Consider the following 25,114-nt stretch of genomic DNA (forward strand, 5'->3'; position numbering starts at 1 on the left):
AATAAACAAATAAATGTTACCAAAGGCAAGATAAGTTACTTTTCGACCAAACTGGATAAGTTTTTAGTGTTTTTATTTAATGTAAAATGTTTAATCTGTTTGAAAAACAATATTAAAAACAAGAAAAAATGGGCGTGAGATCTCTTTACATCTTTGAAGTATTGACAATGACTTCAAAATAAGAAATAAAACAAAACCCATCCAATAAATGTTACCATGACATTTATTGGGTGGGTTTCTACCACCATTTTAGTTTATTTCTTATTTTCAAGTTTTTGTTGAGACTTCAAAGACACTGCAGCCATTTTTCTTCAGTAGCTTCAATTGTTTTTCGAACCATTGCAGAAAGGGGAAAAAGTACACAACATTATATATACTTATTTGTTTTTACATAAGCATTAATATGTCAGTACACATTCATGAGCATGTTTCGGTCAGCTAGTTACTAATAACCAGCTGACCGAAAGATACTCATGAATGTGTAGCAACATATTAATGCTTATGTAAAACAAATAAAAAGTATATCTTGTCCTACTTTGGTATTGAGCACTCTTGTATTAACCTTGTTAAAACTTCATTGGTTTTTTGCCTATGGAAAATATTAAATATAATGAATGATTCACAGGAATTTTTAGTTTGTAAACTTGATTTAAATACCATTTTAAATCTCTGGAGGTTTATATATTAAGCTCTATTTTATCAATATGAACAAATATGGAGCTTCTGTTCCTCAAACTTATCCAAGTTTAAATAAATTCTATACAGTTTTATGATTTATATACCTCTATCTCTCTCATATATATATATATATATATATATATATATATATATATATATATGAGCAAATAGTTAATAAAAACATGTTAAAAAACACTTGTAAAAAGAGTTAAAAACATATTTAATCTGAAAAGGATATATATATATATATATATATATATATATATTATAATAATTCTCCAAGTTTGAAAGATCAAGTTTTCTCGGTTATTACTTTTCAAAAGTTATCCATTACAATATTGTTTCATATTGTGATTAATAAGTCTGCAAAATTGTTATTGCTGCACATTTAGTCACATACTCTTCAGATGTTTACCTTAAAAAAACCTATTTAAAAAAATCATTTTCGACATGGTTCATGTAACCGACACACTCTGCCGGTCCTTCTCAGTTACGAAGATTATTGGAACCCAATAAAAAGGCTTTGATTGAGCTTGGACTTTTTCAAAATTTATATAAAAATAAACTTTATTAATGAGAAAGACTTTTTAATCTATTACGATTGGTGTATACAAACAGTACATTTTAAGTGCATATAACTAGTGTTCATAGTAATATACAATAACATCATTTCTTGGCCTTTTGGCTAGGAACGAAGTGTAGTATCTGTCCTGATAGTACACTGCGCCTTTTCTGTCCTCTGTCAGTGGAGGAGAAATTCTTCTAGACTGAGGCAATTGTTATTTTTGTTCATATTCAGAGTGCCCTTGGGGGTGGATGCTGGATTTCCCCACATTAAAAACCGACAGTGGCTAACTTTGCCCTCGTGGGGAGGCAAGTAAATAGGAACATCAAAATCTGAAGTTTGATTTTATAAAAGAAAATATATGAGAGGAAATAAAGTTTCACAAAAAAAAATGTATAAATCGGTAAAATAGTTGCCATTTCTCAACTTGAATTATTTGAAATGAATTCGTCTGTACTTTATTTTTTTTTTTTTTTTACTCATTTTTGTGTGATGGATCGACTGTATACAAACATACAAATACATGTTGCTCTCTGTTATAGAGTGGAGGATGGTCATAAAGTCGGTCAGTCGTAAGTTAACAATGACCTGTACATGAAAATCGCTCCAGACAAGGCATGAAGTCATTTGATGTAAGAAGCTAAAAATAAATACTACTTTAAGGTCAAAAACTAATCAACGATATGTGTAATATGGATATTTCAACCAAAACAGCAATTCTTCCCCCTATGTCAGAAATATAGCTTATGGGATTTGAGGACTAAAGGATGTTTTAAACTTCGTAACTACGATATTTTTTACGGAAATCTTATGTACGTTTTAAAAAACCATAACACAAAATATTCCTTAATAAAGATTTGTAGGGATACTTTCTGTGGCTCTTTTTGAGCAATCATTCTTGTGTTAAATATTTTTTCTCTCATTATCTTTGCTTCTTTGTTTGTATTGTTTTTGTTTTTTTTTTGTTTCACCTGTAATTTTTTGTAATTTATACAATTTTTGACATGACACATGTTTTCACCTGAAATGCGTTGGTTAAAAAGATCACTTACACAAGTGCCCAGGATTTTGGTCCACTTGTTTTGTCGGTTTGCTCTTTCCATTTGTTTATAATCCAAGCTAAAGTATTCCTCTTCCCTCTCCTTTTTTTCTTTTTTTAGGGGGTCAACAACCGACGTATGTGAATATGACTGATCTGGCACACATGGCCGCCGAGAAGCACCGCAAACAAGAGCAGAGACGAGAAGAACGCGACTCCAAACTGATGAGCAAGTCACAGACGCAGTCGCCTAGTGAACCGGTCAAGGAAACGAAAGAACAAAAATCTCAGGTGCTCCACACCTTCCTTCAATTACTGTCCACTTATGTTTTACCTTCTAATAATCTTGATCTTTCAGTCAGAATTCCATCTTTTTCACCCCTTAAATACCTTTTTTACAAAAAATGTTTGGGTTATTTTTAATGTTGAATATAATTTTGTTTTTAAATAATAAAAACAAAGTAATTTTTATTATTTAAAAAGAAAATTTTCAAAAGATGATTTTACATTAAATTTTTTTTTTGCTCCTTCCATAATTTTTTCCATATTTTAACTTAGTATTTTTACTGAATCTCCATAGATTTTTTTTTTCTAACTCTACTTCAATTATTTTCATTCAGTTATATTTTTGTCTTGTTTCCTTATATTTATTTTACAGATAATATTTTTTATATATATATATATATCAGATTAAAATGCATTTTGAAAAAAAAAAAAAAAAAAAACTATTTAGGTTTATGTGACCCTTCTATCGGACTAATTCTAATGTTCATTGTTTTCTATAAAACCAATCAAATCCAAAAACAAAAATGTAAAAATTTACTCCCATAGTTTTTTTTAACTGAGAAATCTTTGCTTGATCAAATCAAAACAGAATACTAACAGCTTAGATTACAAGAGCCTATCTCTCTGTAAGAGACAAACGTCCAACTGACTGGCAGACCCCAGAAAACCAAACCGACTATGAGATGTCCAGAAGACCAACTCCCATTGATCTCTTTGCTTATTTGCAGGAATATATATAATTGCCGATACCACTTGAGAAAGATGACTTTAAATATTGCCTAGCCAGCATCCACCTGAAATAATAATAATTATTATAACTTGCTTCATTTCAATCCTTGAAACCAAAGTTTTCCAAGGTTATTTTGCTTGTGGACCCCCTAAAAGCGATTTAATCCTTTATGACCTGGTTCAGCTAATTCGTTCAGTTGTAAATAAATGAACATAATGACATAAATAAAGTGTGAATTTATTCAAACACACCTTGTACATATTAATCCAGTATCTAGGTAGATGCCAGGTACCTCTATATTACAATTGTCCATTGCTTACATTCAATATGCCGCCATCTAAAATTGAATATGTTTTAATCATCTACATCATAATTCAGGTCATAAAGTGTTAAAAATATAATCTGACACTTTATAAATTTTTTAAGGAATTTTGATCATTCCAGCCGAAAATAATGCATCTCGTTTACATTTTTTTTTTTCTTTGTTTCACCTTTAAAATTAGCAAAATTTCTGGGTAGCACCCAATACTTTGAATTCCCTTTTTTATATATATATATATATATATATATATATATATATATATATATTAAATTTATTTATACAAGCATTGATGGCTACATATGTGCATACAGGTTTCTGCAGTCACCAGTTATTGGGGAGACTACATCTTCAGGCCAAGAATTTCCCTCAAAAACTCAACTCTTGGCCTCTCAAATTCTTGGCCTGAAGACATAGTCTCCCCAATAACGGGTGACTGCAGAAACATGTATGCACATATGTAACCATCAATGTTTGTATAAATAAATTTAATATATCTACTCTGTTAACTCATTGAGCATTTTTTGGTAGACACATGTTGTTTCAGTGGATGTACTAAGCTACACTGCCATAATATATATATATATATATATATATATATATATATATATATATATATATATATTAATGATTTAAATATATACTTAATTTTTATAGAATAAGATATTTTTATTGATGAGTAATAATATTGGTTGTATTCGGTTACTGATGCAGGTGATGGCATCTTTTTTTTTTTCTTTTTCTATACCTGTCATATCTGTAACACTAATTTTTACACTTGTTAGTGTTGAATAGCTAGTCTGGGTAATGAATATAATACCTAACTAGAAGAAATAACATCCAGCTGATTGAGATGGACACCCACCTGGCTGGAAGTATAAACATCCAGTGATTTGATGTAGAGACACCTCCCAAAGGTCATTTGAAAACACAAGACAAAATGCATGCCTTGGTTATCCAAAAACGTTATATTAACTAGTCTAAATTGAGATCAGAAGAAAAATTAGCTGATTAGTAAATTTATGAGATCAATTTTCATGAACATCGTTTCCTATTTATTCATCAAACCAAGCAAAAAAAAAATATTTTTATGCATATCTATATATGGTTGTTGTTGCCATTTTTTTTTTAAGCTTAGCTACAATATACGATAATAGTAAATTTAAAGTGAAAGTTTAAAAATAAAATCAAGACAGGTGATAGTTATTCTAAATTTTTTAGATGAGATGTGAATGCTTGTGTTATGTTGATTAATCATGTTATTATTCTCATCTTGAGTGTTATTAGCACAACGTTTCGGTCGCTGCAACCTGCGACCTTCTTCGGGTGTTGAAAACATGCTTCTTTTTCTCTCCTAAGGAAAAGAGGGTTGGCTCTGCATTACAAGAATTCGAACCATAGGTTTGAGGGTGAGTCCGTAGATCATAAAGAAGGTTCAATCTTCAGGGGGCACTAGGAAAGCCTTCAAAAAATCTTAAAGCAGGTGATAGCTAGCTTAATCAACCCAAATCATTAAAATGAATCCCGTTGTTAAACCAATTCTGTACTCCGCAAATAAGAACAGATCTATGTCCAAATGCTTGATTAATGCCTCATGCAGTTTCGGAAGCATTCTTGCCTAGTTTTGAACACGTAAAGAAAGTTTTCTGTTTTATTATCTGATATTTCTCTGGCTAATAAATATCACTTGTGAAGAAAAGGGAATCATAACATCTCAGAAACATTAAAAGAAAACAAAAATCTGCTCGACGTGAAACACTGCGATATGATGCAAATGGTTCTATTTGTTCACTGTTGCCAATAACTAAAAATAAAGGGAATCATTACTTTTTGAACAAGTTAATACCTTTTAAGCACATTCGCTTCCTTCAAAATGATAGCATGATTAGCAAAATCGATACCATGTTTCTGAATCTTTTAGATGAGGATTAATAATTTGTATTCTTCAAACTACTGTTCTCATCTTGCGTGTTACTTTCACAATGTTTTGGTCAGTGCAACCGCCAACCATCTTCAGGTGTATCTTGCCAAACTGCGGAATCTGCACAGAATTTTTAACTGAACCTTTTATTTAATCCATGGGGGTAATGTTCTCACTCCATCAACTTAATCACGTTGACACACAGGTTCTTGTTAGATCACTGAAGTTAAGCAATGTTGAGCCTGGTCAGTACCAGAAAGGGAGCCATTCATTTCAATTTCCTGTCAGATCACCGAAGTTAAGCAACGTTGAGCCTGGTAATTACTAAAATGGGTGAACCATTTGGGAATTCCAGGCACTGTATGAAGGAGGACATTGACACCTCCCTGCAAGAGTTGCAAAAATCTAACATCATCATCTCCCCTAACAAGGATAGACATGCATCTGGGGACCTCTTGTGAATTTCATATTCCTATGGAACTTGCTCCTTTGGAGGAAGCCGGTTAAACCTGCATAGTTAGTACCGTTTCCATTTCTATTCCATCAGTCATGACTCGATAGAAGTTGTAATTCATAATTGTATTTTGAGTATTGCCTGCACTGAGGATTTAACTTTCAACCTCCAAAAGAGTATAACTAACAATTGAATTTTACCAGAGTGCAGCAGAAAGATTCCTTAGATCGACAAGATACACATGAAAAAGGCTGTAGGTTACATCTGCCGAAACGTGAAAATAACACTCAAGATGAGAATAGTGATCTGAATAATCCAAATAATATGGAAACTGGACATTTGGAACTAAACTCTTTATTTAATCCACAGGGGTTTAATTGTATTCATTCTGTCAGTCGTGACTGGATAGAAGTATCGAGTAATTTTTGACAAAACTTCCAGAGTTTGACAAGATTACATCAGCTGAAACAGTGAGAAATCCGTCAAGGATGAGAATAGTAGTCTGACTAATAGGAATAATCAGTCCTTATTATCTTAATAATTATGAAGACTTTGTTTTAAGTGAAATTTGTTCCCCCTTCTCTTTTGAACAGTAGAAACGCTTCTCTTTACTTTCTTTCTTGTAGTCATTCTCTTTAGATTCTACTGCAAAATAGAGAGATTGTAATTTAGTTTTAGAAATAAAAAAAAAAAATAATTCTGTTCAAATTCTTGCTTGCTTCAGCTTAGCTTCAGTATTTTTGCTATAAAATGCTCGTTGCCATTTTTTTTTTTTTTCATGTTCGTCTACTTTAGACAGATTTATAGTTTTCAGTAAATATACAATCTGCCAAAAGGGAGGGCTTCATATAGTTTGGAATGGGTTGAAGCATCATTATCAAGAAGTCTTCCACCCATTCACTACAAAACTTCAGATTCTATAATTTTCAATGCCAACAGACTTTATTGGTATGTGAAGTGCATGATTCGATTCACAGAAACCATTTTTAACTATGGAGTCAACCATGTCAGGTTCAGAGTTGGATCTATTGCGATCATTTAAGCACTAAATTATACCAAAGACTAAAACTAAAAAGAAATGGCATTGCTTTTAGGAAAACTTAAAACTTTGGCAAATTTATTAATCCTCTCTTTCTCATAAGAGGTGACACAATTACTTTTTCCTGGCCTTTCAGCTAGAATTAAAGTGTAGCATCTGTTCTGACACTACACTTCATCTATTCTGCAGTCAGTGAATGAAAAATCCTTCTAGCTGAGCCAATTTTTATTTTTGTTTCAATCCAGAGCACTGCTTTGGGGGCGGGGGGGTCCACATTAAAAAACAACTTTGGGTCTCTCTCTACCCTCTTGGGGACGCAAGTAGAAAGAGACTCCACGTACCTATCAGTAAAAACGGCAACTTCTGTTCAATTAATTGTACACATTAGCTATTTCTTTTTTTTTTTTACTATTTCAGAGTATCACATATTTACTTTCCTCCACTCTTGGTCAAGATATGACACAAGGCCTATTTCTTCATTTGCATATTTTAAAAGTAAACATTAATCAGAAGTGACTTTTCCAGGGCATTCATTCAATATAAGCTGACATGATATTGTAAACAAACACAAACAGAATTTGATGACCGACAATATCATTATTTTTTATTTTTGCAAATTAGTCCACCGATCAAATTATTCCTCGGAATATGTAATAATCAATAGAGGATTGATTCTATAATAATACATACGCTATCTGCAAAAATAAAAATATTATGTTTAAGTGTACTGCCGGCTAGTGTAATATACATATATACGTATACATTTGTACGATCTCAACAGCCATTTCATGCTTTCACCCTTCTCAAACAACTTCTAATATGTCAAAGATCATAGATCAATCAACAGTGTTTCTGATTCTGAATGTTTAGACCAATCTCAAATAAGATCAATGCAGTTAATCTTGAAATTTAGCAATATAAAAATTTTTTTATTTTTATTTTTTTTTCAAATTGAAACATGACAGATATACTGACAAACCCAGTCTCTCACAGATGATGCATCAAAACAATTGACATTCATAAGGCTGAAGTATAGAAATTATTTCCTTCCCTCCTTCCCAATTTATTCAAACATTTTATATGATTTTTTTTAATTTTATTTTTATTATTAAAAAAATGTTTTGGTTTACAATTTTTGGTTTCTGGCTTTACCAGTAACAAACTCCCCCCCCCCACTTTCCTTCCCTTTCTCAACTTCTAACTTGTTTATGTAGCTTTCCATGACAATGAAGATTTATTCACGGTACTACACTCTGCGTAATGACTAGGGCTGGAACAACAGCATATTCTTTTCATTGTTTTGACTCTCGAGTGTGTATCCGTTGATATCTTATATGCTTTTATATAAAGTGATGTGGTTCTCGGTTGATTAACTGTGTTGGATATATACTCAAGAGTCAAAACAATGAAAAGAATATGCTGCTGTGATAGCCCGCATAATGACTATAAGGATATTCAAATGAGAATTTGACAAATTTCATCTTTCAAATATCTTTGTTAGGAAGTATAAGTTCCCTGAAACTCAACAATTATGCTATCCTATTTAATTAAGTAATAATGTAAAAAAAAAAAAAAAAAAAAAAAATTGGAAGTAGTTGTGATATGAAAGATAAAACTGGAGAATTCATAAAAAAAAGAAAAATTCTTTTACTTTAATGTTCTCCACCTAAAATGGCAAATTCTTTAATGGCTAATTCTTACATCTTCTTGCAGCAAATCTTTCTACTGCTTTTTCTTGCCTCCAATGATACTTCTCTTTCAGCCTTCCAAGTCTTTAGATAAAACGATTGGTTCAATTTTACAATGGATGAGCAGTAAAAAATTAATGCTTTTTCTTAGTTTGTGAATAAAAAATTATAATCCTTCATTTTCATAAACTTTGATTCAGGGTAGAAATTATTTAATGCTTGCCGGTTTTAAGGTTTCCAAATCATTTTCAAATCATGAATTTGACACCAACATGAAATTTTAATCATTTATTTACATTTAAAAAAAAAAAAAAATTGCAGTGTCTGTGTTCAATTTATGGATGTGTAAAATTTGAGTTCAGTATGGAAATTTTGATTACAAGTAAGTTTTAGTTTAAATGAAAGTTTTAAATTAAAGTATATATTTTTCTTTTTTATTCTAAAAAAAAAAAAAAATGATTAATTTTTAAAAAATTATTTTTACTGTTTCTCTGCTGTAAAAATGAACCAGACAATTAACTCGTCTTTGCATGTGTCCATAATTCTGTTATGATTACTACTACTACTACTACTACTACTACTACTACTGCTGCTCATGTGACGATTTTGGTTTGAACTATTGATTCTGCACTGATTTTGATCTGTTTATTTGGATCATTGATTTTCAATTCTTACTATGACCCAAAACTACTTTTACTAAAAACTTTTTCTTTTTATTTACCTCCCATATATTTCCTTACAAGTCTAGTATGTATGTATTATAGAATATGCATATAGTTTGCACATGCACACATATAATATCAATTAAAGTATATCTAGGCAGCAGACCTTTCATTAGACAAGATCAACAATGAAATCTTTTGTCTTTTGTTGGGTTCCACATACTATCATAAGTACTAAATTTTTTTTTTTTTTTTCTTATTAATGGAACAACTTTCTGTTATTTTGTTAGTCATGTGCAGGGAGTTCTGTTGCTTATTTATAAATATCATCATTATTATGATATTGATAATTAACAAGATTCCATGAGAATGGTGAGTGCAATAACTAAAATTATGAGGACATAAGAATTCCTTATATCTAAAAAATATATAAAAACATTTTCAGCTATAAAAAAAATCCTTAGATATTTAAAAACCAAAATCTTTGCTTAATTATTGTAGATCCAGTGCTAGATTTAAACGAAGATTGACCAAGGTTTATTTTGTGATTCTCTCCTGCTATACACACGCACGTATGTGCTTTAAACCCTAATGACTATAGATGGAAGAATGTCTTAGCTAAACTTGAAAAAGAATGGTTTATAGTATCAAAGTTGATTTGAGGTGATGTTTACTCAGAATGGGTTGAGCCAGCTCTTCTCGGAGAACCTTCTACAACCCGGATGAACGCAAATCATGTACGATGGTCCACAGCAGTTAAGATAATAATGTACAACCAGTCCCAGGACCAACAGCAAACACCATAGATATATGAACCAGTGCTAGGTTTGATATCGACTTTTTTGAGATCTGCAACTCCTCAGCTATGTCTCACAGTTGTAGAGAAGGATCGGCAAACAAGTGCCCGACAAATCCAGACATTTGTGCCCCTTGTGATCTTAAGACAAGACCAAAGTTGACAAGTTGGTCATTATTCTCACGCCACACGCACAGGTCCGAACATCCTTAACATATGTCTTCAGGTTGCGTCTGCTGACTTGCATTTTTGATAGTTTAGGCATGTAACTCATCTCCCAGAGAGATAATTTGCAGCATAATCTTCCCTACCTCTCTGTCTGGATAACACAAATGTATCAGTAGATATTTGAGGGCTTAGCCAACAGCCATCTAGGAAGAATTGGTTCTGGTCCCTGGTCCCATTTTGTATGATTTTGATTTTGCTTAGGTCCACCATGCGTGCATGTGCTGCCATGGTTCAGGAAGAGGTATGGGATTAATGAAGAAGCCAGCTCAGCTCAATCCAACTAAGGTGCAACACTAGCAGTATCAGAATTTTTGTAGGAATTTTTGACACCCCTAACACGAAACTGCGAATACAATATAAAAATCTCGTAATTTCTCAGTTAAAAGTGGGTTATTTATTTTCTTTATGGATTATACTTCCAAAATAAACTATTACAGTTGTTTTAAAAGTAATAAAAATATTTTTTTTTTTTTTTTAAAACAGTAATGAAATTTCCGAACTCAATATTTTTCAATTTTTAAACTCAATATTTTTCAATTTTTAAATTTTAAAAATCTATCAAAATTTTTCTATTGATTCTATTTTTACGATATTTTCAGGGTCAATGTGAAATTTTATGTTCTTTCCAATAAACCGAATATAATATTTTAGACAAACGTTTTTTTTTTAAATTCACGCCCCCCCCCAAGTGTCACCCATTTTCAACTTTCTCTTAAAAAGTAAATAATTAATTTATGTCGTGGAGTTTTATATATCACAAATTGAAGAGAAAAGGTCAATAAATAATATATTCAAATTTAAAACAAAAAAAAAAAAATCGCTTTTTTAGAAATTTACCTGTAAAGTCCGAAGTTTAAAACCTTATTTTATAAGAACACATTGTTTCTTTTTGTCTTTTTTTTTTTTTTTAATAAAACCTTGGTCCTTGCTCCTTTAATTGAAAAAAAAATTAGGGCTTGAATTACATTTTTCGAGGAGTTATAAGCTTAGAAAGATAGGGGGTCGAATAATTCACGCCTCTCATTTTGAAATGTCTATTAAAAAGTAAATAATTAATTTATGTCGTGGAGTTTTATATATCACAAATTGAAGAGAAAAGGTCAATAAATAATATATTCAAATTTAAAACAAAAAAAAAATCGCTTTTTTAGAAATTTACCTGTAAAGTCCGAAGTTTAAAACCTTTTAAAAAAAAAAAAAACACATTGTTTTGTTTTGTTTTGTTTTTTTAATAAAACCTTGGTCCTTGCTCCTTTAATTGAAAAACAAATTAGGGCTTGAATTACATTTTTCGAGGAGTTATAAGCTTGGAAAGATGGGGTGGAATTATTCACTATTTTCACGAAATTTCTGACACTGCTAGTGCAACACTAGCACCACAATGTACACCACCCCCTCCAGCAACTTGTGTGTATTGAATATTTTCCAATACATTTTGTTTTATTTTTAATATGATGTAAAAGAAAAAAAATCATTTCTTTTTGTCTGAAGAAGGTTGTAGAATAAATCTGTTAAAATATTTAAAAAAAAAAAAAAAAAGACTTAAAAAAAAAATGTCAAGTATTAGAATGATAGGTTTTATTTAAAAATGTTTAATAAAATTAGTCAGCATATTTACCTTCTGCCTGTTTTTACAGAGTTATCTTCTCTTGAATCCACTCTTCAAATTTAATACTTAGAATATTAGTTTCTTTCCATAGTTTATCATTATTTTATAGAACGCTTTCTTAAGTCTTGTTTTTAAGCATAATGTGGCTGATTCATGCAGTGATCATAGATTTTCGCTTCTAGTTTAAAAAAAAAAAATCTCAACGCTTACAGATTTTTCTTCTGTATATGAAATAAAATTTCATTCTCTGCATGATATATAGCTTTTAGTATTCATGGTTCTTCATGAATGGAAGAAGACTGTTCTTTTCAGAGTAACTTCCAGTGCTTGTGTAGATTGGTGATCTTTTAAACCAACACATTTAAGGTGAAAACATTGTGTCATGTAGAAATTAGTATAAATTCCAAAAATTATGAAAAAATGACCAAATAGAAAAATAATTACAAATAAAAATAAAATTTATGGGATTATCAAGTTTTATCTATACTTTTAATATGGAAGAATTGTGTAGCTAATTCAGCTTGACAAACAATGGAGGTAACCCTCGACTTTAATCAAGAGTTCATCATTTTTAAAGAAAAAATCTCAGAATGGAATTGTAGATTATTTTTTGTTAAAAAACACATCTAGCACATCTATCAAATCTTTTTTTGTATTTTTGGAATTTATACTAATTACAATATGACATGTAAGTACATAAAATTTTCATTTGGAATGCATTGGTTTGAAAAGATCATCTTTCCTCACATACTCCAAAATATGGATCTAAGCTTCCAATGAGGTTCATTAATTTTCTGCAAAAGATTCCATCCCTGCTCAGTTTCCTTAACTCTGTATCAATATGCAGGAATTGATATGGGCTGAGTTGTGCTCATTTAAAATCAGTGTTGACATTGATCACACAGCATCTCTTTCAACCAATTCTAGGACAGATTAAAGATGTGAGAGCTTACTCCATCTTGCTGTAACTTAAACTTTACAAGCGACGATGGGTACAGAGTCTTCAGCCTATTCTTGTACACAATGTTTCAAACTGTTGAACTACCTCTGATGCTATCGATCAGCTGTACATTTTTGGAGCATCTTGAATGACATGGACAATTCTCATTGCAGCTGCAGTAAGTCTACTGACCCCATAGTTCTCAAAGAGGTTCACCCATTTCCAAATGCTTGACTTAAAAAGAAATGTTTAGCATTTCAACTGATGTATAAGTGTCCAGCTATTTGTTGAACAAGCCTGTCTTGTAGTATTTGACATAGTATGTGTGTGTGTGTGTGTGTGTATATATATATATATATATATATATATATATATATATAATTTTTTTTTTTTTCTTTATGGAGCTTCCACATGCGGGAATTGATTCTACCATATTCTGCAAAATGAGGTTGATTGATGAATTAACAAACAGCAAAAAAAAATGTGTGTGGGAGTTCCTTGGGGTGGGGGGTCATTCTGTATTTTTCATAACAGATCAAAGATAAATTTTTCATTCCAAGAGTTCTATGAAAGATAATCTTCATATTTCATTATGTTTTTTATAGCTTTTATTTAACGAAAGAAATTATGTCTAAACGGAAATTTTTCTGTTAGATATGCAGACTTCCATTAAACCGGGGGGGGTAATAATTATAATTTAATCTTTTAAATAGTTGAGGAAAAAAAACATAAAACAAAAGTGGATTTATATCCTAGCAGTAAGACTGTTCCCTGTATCAGCTTTGTAACAATTTCTTTGGGCTAAGGCACAGGATAAAGACGGTAAGGAGAACATGAATCACATTGATGCCATATTCTTGCATTTCTCATCTAGAATTTTCACTTGTTTGCCTTCGTTTCTTTATTTTATGGATGTGGCAGCACAATTTGGGATGTTATCCCTTAGCGTGTTACTCATCCCAAGAGTCAGCTGTTTCTTCCTCAACTAAAATGTTTTTAGTAAAAAACACCTGGATTAATCTAACCTAGTACATGGTCATTCAGTTTTGACACCTTTAGTTATTTCAAATGTCTAAACCATTTTAACGTTCCTTCCAATATATATTTGTTGGTAAAAGAAGTTATGCAACAAATGCAAACATTAAACCAAATCAAAAAAGTTAATGAATGTATTTTTCTAAAAATAAAAAAACATTTGTATTTTTGCAACAATATAAAATTTTGTGGCCAATGGTATCATTCAAATCCCCCAACTAAGTTTTTAAAAATAAAATTTAAAATATTGTAAATTCTACTTACCGTTTTGAAGGTATTATTTTTAGTCATATTTTTTCGTAAATAAATTTTTGAATCTATCGATCATTTTTTACATACATGCACACACACTAAATTCCCGTAATTTCTTTTCTGATTTTTTTTTTTTTTAGTTATTTAATGTTATTTTCTTTGCAAACATTTACCCAATTATATCAACAGCTGAAAGGGATAAGTTTGGCCATGCACAATATCTGATGCTATTCCAACCTTGCACACTTCCAAATAAAAATTATTTTAAAATTGTCCCAAAAATTATTTTTCTAAAAATTAACAAATTTATTGAAAATATTTCCACCCTTATATATGTTTTGAAATTAAGTGATATCACTTAAGTGATAGTGTCGAGTTAAATCTGGTCCTTTCATCTGTTAATATAATTATGGTGTTAAAAACACACTTGGTTTAAGTTTATTTTATTGCTAAGCCTTCAAAATGCAAATATCTACATTATATATATATATATATATATATATATATATATACTGCATACACATTATTGTTTTTATGTTTATTGCGAATAACAACATTGTTGTATGTACCTGTTAAAAATCTTATTTCGTTAAAACATATCATCCTTCATTATTGTCAGATCATGTTTCCATCAAGCTCATCCTGACTAGATGTTAAAATGAAAAAGTATAAATTTTTGTTAAGGCTATTTACACAAAACATGTTTAAAACTGTGTTTACAGAAGGCAAAAATGTTAGGCATCTGAAATCTTTTAGATGAACCGGATAAACATTTTGATGGGTTAGGGTTGTTTAGCAACGCTAGGTGCTGTATGTAACCATTCCACCCAGATATGCAAATGGGAACTAGTCTTGCTGGAATATAAGCAGCAGCAGTCTGTCATAGAGATAATTCCACTAAAAGACTGGTGATAATCACTGTACTTAAAAGACTCTCAGAATCGGTAATAGACTTTACTTAAAAAAAAAATGGTCATTTAATCAAAATTAAATTGATAAACCACATTTTAAAAATAAAACAAGTTTTGAACACAAAATCTGTTTATGTACTTCCAAGTTATGTTAGATGAAAGTATAATCTATTTATTTCTCTTTTACTAATGGCCCAATACCACATGCAGTCCATTACTTTTCAAACAAATCTATTTTATATGGTGCCTAGTAGTTATGGGACGATTCTAATATTTTTTTTTCTTGATTCGAATACAATTTTCGATTCTTTATAGATCTCTATATATATATAAAGTTGGTATCCCCCCCCCCCGCAAATATCATAAAAACATATATTAAATGTGCATATATTTTCTCAAACGTAAAAACACACTTGTGATGGGGGTGGATGATCTATAGATTTTAGTTTTACTGGTTGTTTAAAATCATTTAACATTTATTTTATTTTCTGATTCCAATACACTTAAAAGTTTCAATTTTTCTGATTCCGATTAATCGTCTCAACACTAGTGCCTGCTACAACATTATAGTAAAAAAATTTCTTGTCATTAAAAAAAGTTTTTTTGCCGCATGGAAAAGTTTCCTTTTCAAAACTTTTGAATATTTTTATTTTAGCAATCAGTCAGATTTGTTGTCAATAATCAAACTGAGTAAATTCAGGAATGTCTGTGACTGGGCAACCAATCTTGCTCGGAAGTTTCATTGGTGACAGACTAGTGTCCTATCATGGGTTCAAGTGATCGCTTGTGTTTAACTCTGTAAAACTAGAATTAAACACCAGTTTGACACAAGCTCTTAGACTTACAATGCTGATTTACGTTTAAACCAACATCGCCAGATATTTCATTCGATGCCGTACCAAATAAATTAATGGTCAGTAGAGCATCATGACAAATTGAAGAACATAAAAATGAACAGCGTTAATATCTGGCAAATGAGTTGAAACATGTTCTGAAAAATGTCTGAAATTCATTTTGTTTTAACCAATAATAGTTTAAACAAAATAAGATAAATAAAACAAATCCAGATAACCTTTTTTCCGAAACGTTTATAATTGATGACATTATATTATGACACTATTCTATTTTTTGTTCAACAGAAATCTAAATGAAATTCCATTTCTTCATATAAACTTATATTTTTGTAAAAATGGATAAATCTGCTTTTTTTTTTTTTTATTTACCGTCCATGAAAAAAATTTACTTTGGTTATTCAAAGTAAAATAAAATCTTGACTTTTCATTTTCTAGCTCGGAGGGTTTAATGGAAACTTTGATATTATATACACCTTATTTTATATGTGCATTTTATTAGTATTACAAGAAGAAAAAGCTTCTCTTCCTGCAAATGTTATTTAAACCAATGCTAATCCTGATAAGAGTTACAAACAAAAAATGCATATTTTTAAATGGTTATACAACAACGTGTGATTCAATTTTATGAAATTTTATTTCATTTCTTTAGAAATGGTCTCAACAATTGTTGGTGAACCATGTTGAACTGTGTGCGTGTATATACATGTAACAGCAAGTAAAACTTTCATCCTATAAAATCAATATTTAATTCAGACTAACCAAGTCAGTCAGGCCAATTCTCACTCATTTCTTTAAAACTGAAATTCATTGAATTGATTAACCCAATAGTGAGAACACTTCCTAATATACATTAATTTTCATTGGCTCACCTTTTATGCAGTTACGCAAAAATAAAAACAAAAAAAATTGCATTTCTTACAAATAGAAATTTCAAATGGCACACAGTCTTTACTCACAACTTCAATTTCATTTACATTAGTATTTTTTTTTTTAATGGTTAAATTCAGATTGTACTTATTATACAAGTTTTACACAAGCTTGAAAAATCCTTAAAAATATGGAAAATGTCTTGGAAAGGCCTTGAAAATCGTATTCTTTATATCCAGTAAAAATCTGTTGTCATATTAAAAATGAAGTAATACTATTAAATTATTTAAGTATTAATAAAATATCATTAAACTGTTTTTTTTAATATTGAAAATAAAATCGAAATACATTATTCTGAAGTTGCATCATATTATTGTGGATACAAGAGTTGTGTCCCTTTATCACGTTGAATTGTTTATTTATATATTGCTGAGCTAAGTTGAAATTAATTTGATTTAACAAAAAATAACACAGTGTAAGGTTTTCCGAATTTAAATATCTTCCTACAACAATGTTTTTAAAATATGTCTACACATATTCTTATTCAAACATAAATTAACTAAAAGATACTTTTTGATTTTGTTCTATTGTCTACATTCAATGTTCTTGCTGCACAACTCCCTACATAGTATCCCTGCAGACCTGGTCCAAAATAGTAACCCTTTACAACTTAGTGGTACTGTGCATTTTTGGGGGTGAAATAATAATTAAAAAAATTTTAATTCCATCTTGGACAATATCAAAGAAAAAGTGTTTTACTTTGAGAATAGAGCTAGATCTCTGAAAGCTTAAAATTAATTTCATTTTAACGTAAAAAAACACAATTGTTTTAAGGTATTTAATATATATATATATATTTATATCAGCCAATGGAAAATTCAAATTAAACCAACTTGACAAAAAAAAATGAATAAATGCAAATTATGAATGTGTTAATAGTTCAGAAGCAAAATAGTAAATCTAAAGTTTTCCATTAAATCAATTTTAATTTTCAATATCCTATCTCTTCCACTGCCATATATGAAGTGTTATATATTGTTTCAGAAGTTTGTTACTTTCTAAGAACTTACATCAGACGAACTATTAGAGGATGAAACTTAACATTTGAAACCTCCGTTTGATTGGATTTCTGTTTTTAATTTCATATTTCTCTTGTGACTTCAATATCATCACCAGTTGCTCTGACATATGTTCTTAGAAAGGGACACAACTGTATGAAACAACTTGTATAATTTCTCTTGATTATTTAGCGGGATTTTTATCTAAAGCAAAAATATTTTATGAAAATTTTCACTTTTTATTCCCTTCCATAAAAAAAAATAACGTATTTGTCCTTAAATCTCAATTTAAAATAAAAATTTTTTATTTTTATGCACACTGACTTTAGTGGAGTTAACCTTTATTTGGTTGACAAAAAACAAAAAAAACCTATGATTTCTCTCTGTCTCTCTCTTCCCTTTGACAAAATATTGTTAACTCTTCCTTCCCGGACACAGGAGAAACAGCAAGCTGGTCATGTCTTAAGCGCATGACTGGTATTGAGCACTTTTCCCTTTCCAACCTATCCACCACTGTAACTTCTTGCTTTCTTCTAATGCCAATTCCTCTTTTTATTTCATTTCTGTTCTTTTTCTTTTATTCTTACCTCCACCTTTACCCTTCCTATTCCATCTTGCCTTTCCCCCCCCCTCCCTATTCCATCTTGCCTTTTTCCCCCCTCCCTATTCCATCTTACTTTTCCCCCTCCCTATTCCATCTTGCCTTTTTCCCCCCTCCCTATTCCATCTTGCCTTTTTCCCCCCTCCCTATTCCATCTTGCCTTTTTCCCCCCACCCTATTCCATCTTGCCTTTTCCCCCTCCCTATTCCATCTTGCCTTTTTCCCCCCTCCCTATTCCATCTTGCCTTTTTCCCCCCTCCCTATTCCATCTTGCCTTTTTCCCCCCTCCCTATTCCATCTTGCCTTTTTCCCCCCTCCCTATTCCATCTTGCCTTTTTCCCCCCTCCCTATTCCATCTTGCCTTTTTCCCCCCTCCCTATTCCATCTTGCCTTTTTCCCCCCTCCCTATTCCATCTTGCCTTTTTCCCCCCTCCCTATTCCATCTTGCCTTTTTCCCCCCTCCCTATTCCATCTTGCCTTTTTCCCCCCTCCCTATTCCATCTTGCCTTTTTCCCCCCCTTCCTATTCCATCTTGCCTTTTCCCCCCTCCCTATTCCATCTTGCCTTTTCCCCCCTCCCTATTCCATCTTGCCTTTTCCCCCCTCCCTATTCCATCTTGCCTTCCCCCCTCCCTATTCAATCTTGCCTTCCCCCCTCCCTATTCCATCTTGCCTTTCCCCCCTCCCTATTCCATCTTGCCTTTCCCCCCTCCCTATTCCATCTTGCCTTTTTCCCCCCTCCCTATTCCATCTTGCCTTTCCCCCCTCCCTATTCCATCTTGCCTTTCCCCCCTCCCTATTCCATCTTGCCTTTCCCCCCTCCCTATTCCATCTTGCCTTTCCCCCCTCCCTATTCCATCTTGCCTTTCCCCCCTCCCTATTCCATCTTGCCTTCCCCCCCTCCCTATTCCATCTTGCCTTTTCCCCCCCTCCCTATTCCATCTTGCCTTTTCCCCCCTTCCTATTCCATCTTGCCTTTCCCCCCCTCCCTATTCCATCTTGCCTTTTCCCCCCTCCCTATTCCATCTTGCCTTTTTCCCCCCTCCCTATTCCATCTTGCCTTTTTCCCCCCTCCCTATTCCATCTTACCTTTTTCCCCCCCTCCCTATTCCATCTTGCCTTTTTCCCCCCCTCCCTATTCCATCTTGCCTTTTCCCCCCCTCCCTATTCCATCTTGCCTTTTCCCCCCCTCCCTATTCCATCTTGCCTTTTCCCCCCCTCCCTATTCCATCTTGCCTTCTCCCTATTCCATCTTGCCTTTCCCCCCTCCCTATTCCATCTTGCCTTTCCCCCCTCCCTATTCCATCTTGCCTTTCCCCCCTCCCTATTCCATCTTGCCTTTCCCCCCTCCCTATTCCATCTTGCCTTTCCCCCCTCCCTATTCCATCTTGCCTTTCCCCCCTCCCTATTCCATCTTGCCTTTTTCCCCCCCTCCCTATTCCATCTTGCCTTTTCCCCCCCTCCCTATTCCATCTTGCCTTTTTCCCCCCCTCCCTATTCCATCTTGCCTTTTTCCCCCCCTCCCTATTCCATCTTGCCTTTTTCCCCCCCTCCCTATTCCATCTTTCCTTTTTCCCCCCCTCCCTATTCCATCTTGCCTTTTTCCCCCCCTCCCTATTCCATCTTGCCTTTTCCCTCTGTCCCATTCTTCCAGTCTCTTCCTTATACTCTTCCTCCCCACTAATTACTTATAATAGTTTTAATTCTTTTAAACTTTTGACTTCTCTCTATCTTCCCTTGCTTATCCTCTCTATCCCTGTCTCCGTTTCTGTTTTCCTCCATCAACCATATTTCCCTCCACCTTAACCACCACCACTCTCCCCAAACACCTATAACTGCTTTGATTCTTATTAACATTTTGACTTAACCTTTTTTTTTTCTCTCTTTCTTTCCCTCTCTCTCTTTATTCTTCTTCCGTCGTGTTCTGGTATCTCGTTTTTCCCCTCACCACGTGTAGTCTCTGCTGGACTTGTTGGACATCCAAGAAGCAATAAGGGATCTAGAGAATTGCACGGCTGCTCTTCACAGCGATTACGATGACGACACCGATTCTGACTCGGTGACCAGCCAGAAGGTCCCTAACCAGGCAAGGCTGATCCCGACTCTTCCTCCTCCACCTCCTTTTAGTCAATCTTAATTTTTATATATATATATTCATTTCTGTTCTTTCTTTCCCCCCTCCCTCTCTCGTCTTTAGTTCTTCCTCTTACACTACAATACACAGCTTGCTTATATACATGTTTTACTAACCACATTCAAAGCATCAATAGCACTTTTTTTTTCATCACAAATTGTCACCAATTCTTTTAAAATCCATAACTGCTTTTTTTCGCATGTTCACTGCCAATTTTGCGTTTTAGACTTCAAATCAATCGATTCTTTGACGTTTTTTAATGTTTTTTTGTCTTCTGTCAAATTTTTTTCTTCTGTGTTAACAGTAAAAGCCACACGTGCATAGTGAACTCTGATTTCATTATTAATAAATTTAGAATTCTTTTGAATTTTTTTCATTTGATAGATTCATTTACACAATATTAAATGAATTATCGTTATCAGCCTATGTTATTAAGTTTCTTGTTGCAATTGGTACAGATAAGGTAATTATGGGGGGGGGTGATTTTCTTAATTACTTGAACCTACATATCAATGGTTATAACACTCTAGACATTCCCATTTAAATAATGGTCAAATATTGTGGGCCAGAGGAATTTATTTTTCGGGTCAAAATCAAATGATTTTTCAACCGAAAACGTATTGAAAATCTTGTTGAACGTTGGAAAAAAATTGTGAACACGAATGGAGAATATATCATTGATTAAATAGTCATTTGTTTTTAGTTTACTTTTAATAAATGTAGATGCAAAAAAAAAAAAACGGCAAGAATTTAGTTGCCAACCTAATAATTTCTGTTGCTCAAAGACTTTTTACTGCATTTTTTCATGTTAACAAATAACAGTTTATGTTAATCAAAATTTTTCCTAGATGTTATGTGGGCCTGAAGTTTCTTTTGATGCTGAAAACTGGCCACAAGGGAAAAAAGTTCGAAAAGTGCCAGTTTAGAGTTATCAAAGAGCATTAATCCTAATTACAATCCTCCAGCACTTTCTCATCTTATATATGTAATATATAAAATTATGTTGTTGAAATTTTTAAAATTTATTTTTTCTAGTCATTTCTAGTTTTATCTTGTAGAGCTATCGGCCCATTTTTAGTTTCTAATTATAATTAATATTTCCCTTAGTCTGTTCATTCCACTTTTTATTTGAAACTACTGGGCTGATATGACTGAAATTTTGTTTTAAACTTTATTATGATGAGATGCAGCAAACTAGGTATTATGGCATTTGTATTAGTATTTGGAAAAAAATGGAAATGGCACTAACCTTATGCTGGTTTAACCGGCTTCCTTTATTTTCTAGCAGTTTTATTGGGCTTTTATTCCCCCATCCACATACAAATACACCCCCACCATTTTGAGGGTTAGTACTTTGTCACACTTTTCTTACTTAATATCTTTCACTCTCTTTATTTTTTTCTCTCTGGTTCACTTTTTTTCTCACACTACCTTCGGAATGTCTTTTCCTCTCTTTATCTCCTATTCTTTTGTTGCTGTCTTTCTGGGTTGCATTTCAAGATTGCTGCGTGTGCCTCCGTCTTTGTCACAGCGTGTGCGTGTATCTCTCTTTTTCTTTCTCTCTCTCTCTCTCTCTCTTTAGATCTGTGTCTGTTTCTCCAAATCTCTGTATACCTCTCTAAAAAAAAAAAAAAAAAAATAGAATTGCTTTTAATTTTTCTTATAACTAAACCCATACTTTCTCCCTTCACATCACATTAAGATTTCTTTCTTTAACTGAAATTCCATTCAAAATGTGGCATTTGCTGTTTTACAGGCGTTCTGCTTTTATTTAATTTTTTTTTAATATTTTCTCTATTCAAAACTTTTTTTTTTTTTTTTCAACTTCTCAATTTCTATCACCTTGAATTCTTCCGACTTGTAGATTCACATGCTTTTTTTTACTGCTGCATGCAACTTAGTCTCTTCCTTTTTCCTATTGTTGTTGCAACATTCATATCTTCCTCTACCCAACTCACAACTTGCCATTGTAGGTTTCTAATTTGATTGCAGTATTGGGTATTAAAGCCACCGTTTTATTTATTTTTTTTTTAACTAAGAGTTATTTTGGTTATAATAAACTTTTTTTAATCCTTTTTTTTTTTAAATTGGGGTGGGGGTGCATGGTTAAAATATCTGCATTTGTGTTTTATCCGTCTTTGTAGTCGTATGTGTGTCAGCCATCTTGTTTGCATATTGATGTTGGTATTTGTTGTCTTTGTTCTTCTGCATCCATCATAAATTTCTTGATTATAACATTTTTGTCTGTAACAAAACCCTAGTTATTGTCTCTCTCTCTCTTTCCCCCTCCGCGTCTACAATTGCCAGTATTTTCACCCACAACCACTCTCCTTTGAAGCATGACATTACTTTCTTTGTCATATCCATATTTAAAAAAAATATTTTTTATGTTTGGTGTCTTTTTTTATCTGGTTATAATCATGGGTGTCTACTGAAACAAGCCCAGAAAGGAAGAGGGAAGATGCAAAATGACAAACGATTCCTTTTTTTTTTTTTTTTTTTTTCTTAATGAAACTGATCTAATTTTTTAAAAAAATATAAAAAAATGAAGACTTTTGATACATTAACTCATTTGAAATGCCTTTTTATACTTGGCTTTTGAATATCTGAAAAAAAAAATATAATATACGAAAATGTCATGGAATGAATTTACCCATGTTCCCAGCTGACTACAATATGGTCGTCTTCAAGTCCAACGTAAACAAGTTCTTAATGAGCCGTCCCCTTAAGTAATCCAATTTATCAAATTTCCACTACTAAAGATTACTACGATATTGTTCCATTGACTACTGTACACTTATTGACCCTTATTTTCGAGTGGCCTCTAGGCCTTGATAAGTGGTGACTCTTTTGTTACATAACTTACAAAAGATTTGACCTGTGGTCAATGTCAATCTATGTCTCCAATTGATGTTGATGGTTCAAAGCCACATTGTAAGCCGTTTAAAATATGGAGGGGATCAGCTGATAATGCCCTGATTCTTGACAGGCGACACATGAGAAATGGCGACAGACAGGAAGTTGGAAGTCATTCATAAAACATCAACCTCGGTTTTCAGACGAGATGAAAAATGAAAATAATCATAAAAGTAAAAGAAACCAAGTTATATATGTGCGCACACTTGCCCTTCTTTTCCAAGAGTCAACGAATACTCTACGAAAGTGTGCTTGCATTATGAGTTGATAATAGAGCAAACGTTACACAATCACCATCTACACTTCTTGATTTGATAATGGCAGATAGAAATGAAAAATGACTGGAAAAAACACGTGTGTGAACAAAGATGTTATTTCAGATTTTTCCTTCTCTTAGATTAATTGATCTACCAAGGCTTGAAAGTAAAGTCTATCTTGTTTTGCGCAGAGCTAAGGGAAGAGAAATGGATTTGTACTTTTCCCCAAGGGTATTACTCCAGAATAGCCTATGAAAGAGTGTATGGGTTATGTATAATTTATAGTGAAGCCAGGGTTGCATAATCACCAACTAAACTGGAAATTATATTGCTGATATAATTAACACACCTTCTATCACATGAAGTCCTGTTTTAATGTATTTATCTTTTTATTACTTATTTTTAAAAATTTGATTTTCAAAAGACTGTAAACTTGTGCGAAAAAGAATCGGTTAGTTAACAAACCTAAATATCTTGAAATTTTTTAAGGTAAAATTGTTCAAAAAGCTTAACGCAGACAACGAATTAATGATTTAAGTCAAGTCTATATGAGTTATTAAACTTAACTTTTGTGACCCATTTTGATTTCAATGTGCCTAAGAAATCATTCCTCTTCCATTTCTGGGTTTGTTCTTTATCACTTTTTTTTTCTTTTTTATACAATTTTAAGTAAAACAACTTGATGTAAAGCAATGGTGTTGGCAGTTTTTTTTTTTTTTTTTTTTTTTTTTTCACGGAAATTTGATTTTAATAACTATGTTCATTGACAAAATATGAAAGCAAATGTTTTAATATATTTGATGGAGATTAAAAACAAGTGCAATCTACAAAAATTGCTGTCTTGGAAACATTATGTTGACTGATGTTTTGCCGGAATTTAAATGTGATGATTGAATACATCTGATAAAATTACTTCAATAAATTCCAGTTAAATATATATATATATATATATATATATATATATATATATATATTGCTAGAATTCATTGTTATTGGCAATATTTAAATTCTATGCCCATCAATATATTTGCCTATCTGCATATCATTATAAAAGTTATAATGCGTTCGTTTGAAGTTTGTATGCAATCTAAATTTATAATAAATCTAAATCAATATAATATAAAAAAAAAATATGGTGTTCCTGGAGTTTGCTTGTTTGTATGCCACTCGAAACATGATTGGTTGATAAAAAGGGGAATAGGCAAAGTACACATTACTAAGGCAGTTGTTTTTTATGCCGTCTATAAGTCTAGAGGATTTTATCAGTTTAAGAAATT

General features: G+C 32.1%; 1 protein-coding gene across 50 annotated transcripts in view; it reads left to right on the forward strand.

The window, feature by feature from the left end:
- LOC145246585 (protein MTSS 1-like) overlaps window positions 1–25,114 on the forward strand; it is a 395,811-nt gene that overhangs the window by 330,504 nt on the left and 40,193 nt on the right. For 41 of the 50 annotated variants that reach the window (XM_080108226.1, XM_080108203.1, XM_080108204.1 and 38 more), the window contains 2 exons: window positions 2,404–2,573; window positions 20,488–20,616. In XM_080108226.1, coding sequence (XP_079964352.1) covers window positions 2,404–2,573; window positions 20,488–20,616 — 299 coding nt within the window. The remainder of the gene's footprint in view (window positions 1–2,403; window positions 2,574–20,487; window positions 20,617–25,114) is intronic. The other 9 variants (XM_080108246.1, XM_080108234.1, XM_080108250.1 and 6 more) reach the window with 1 other exon arrangement.

The sequence above is a fragment of the Euprymna scolopes genome, chromosome 24 (genome assembly GCF_053919585.1).
Source record: "Euprymna scolopes isolate OS-2025 chromosome 24, ASM5391958v1, whole genome shotgun sequence".
NCBI classification, from domain to species: domain Eukaryota; kingdom Metazoa; phylum Mollusca; class Cephalopoda; order Sepiida; family Sepiolidae; genus Euprymna; species Euprymna scolopes.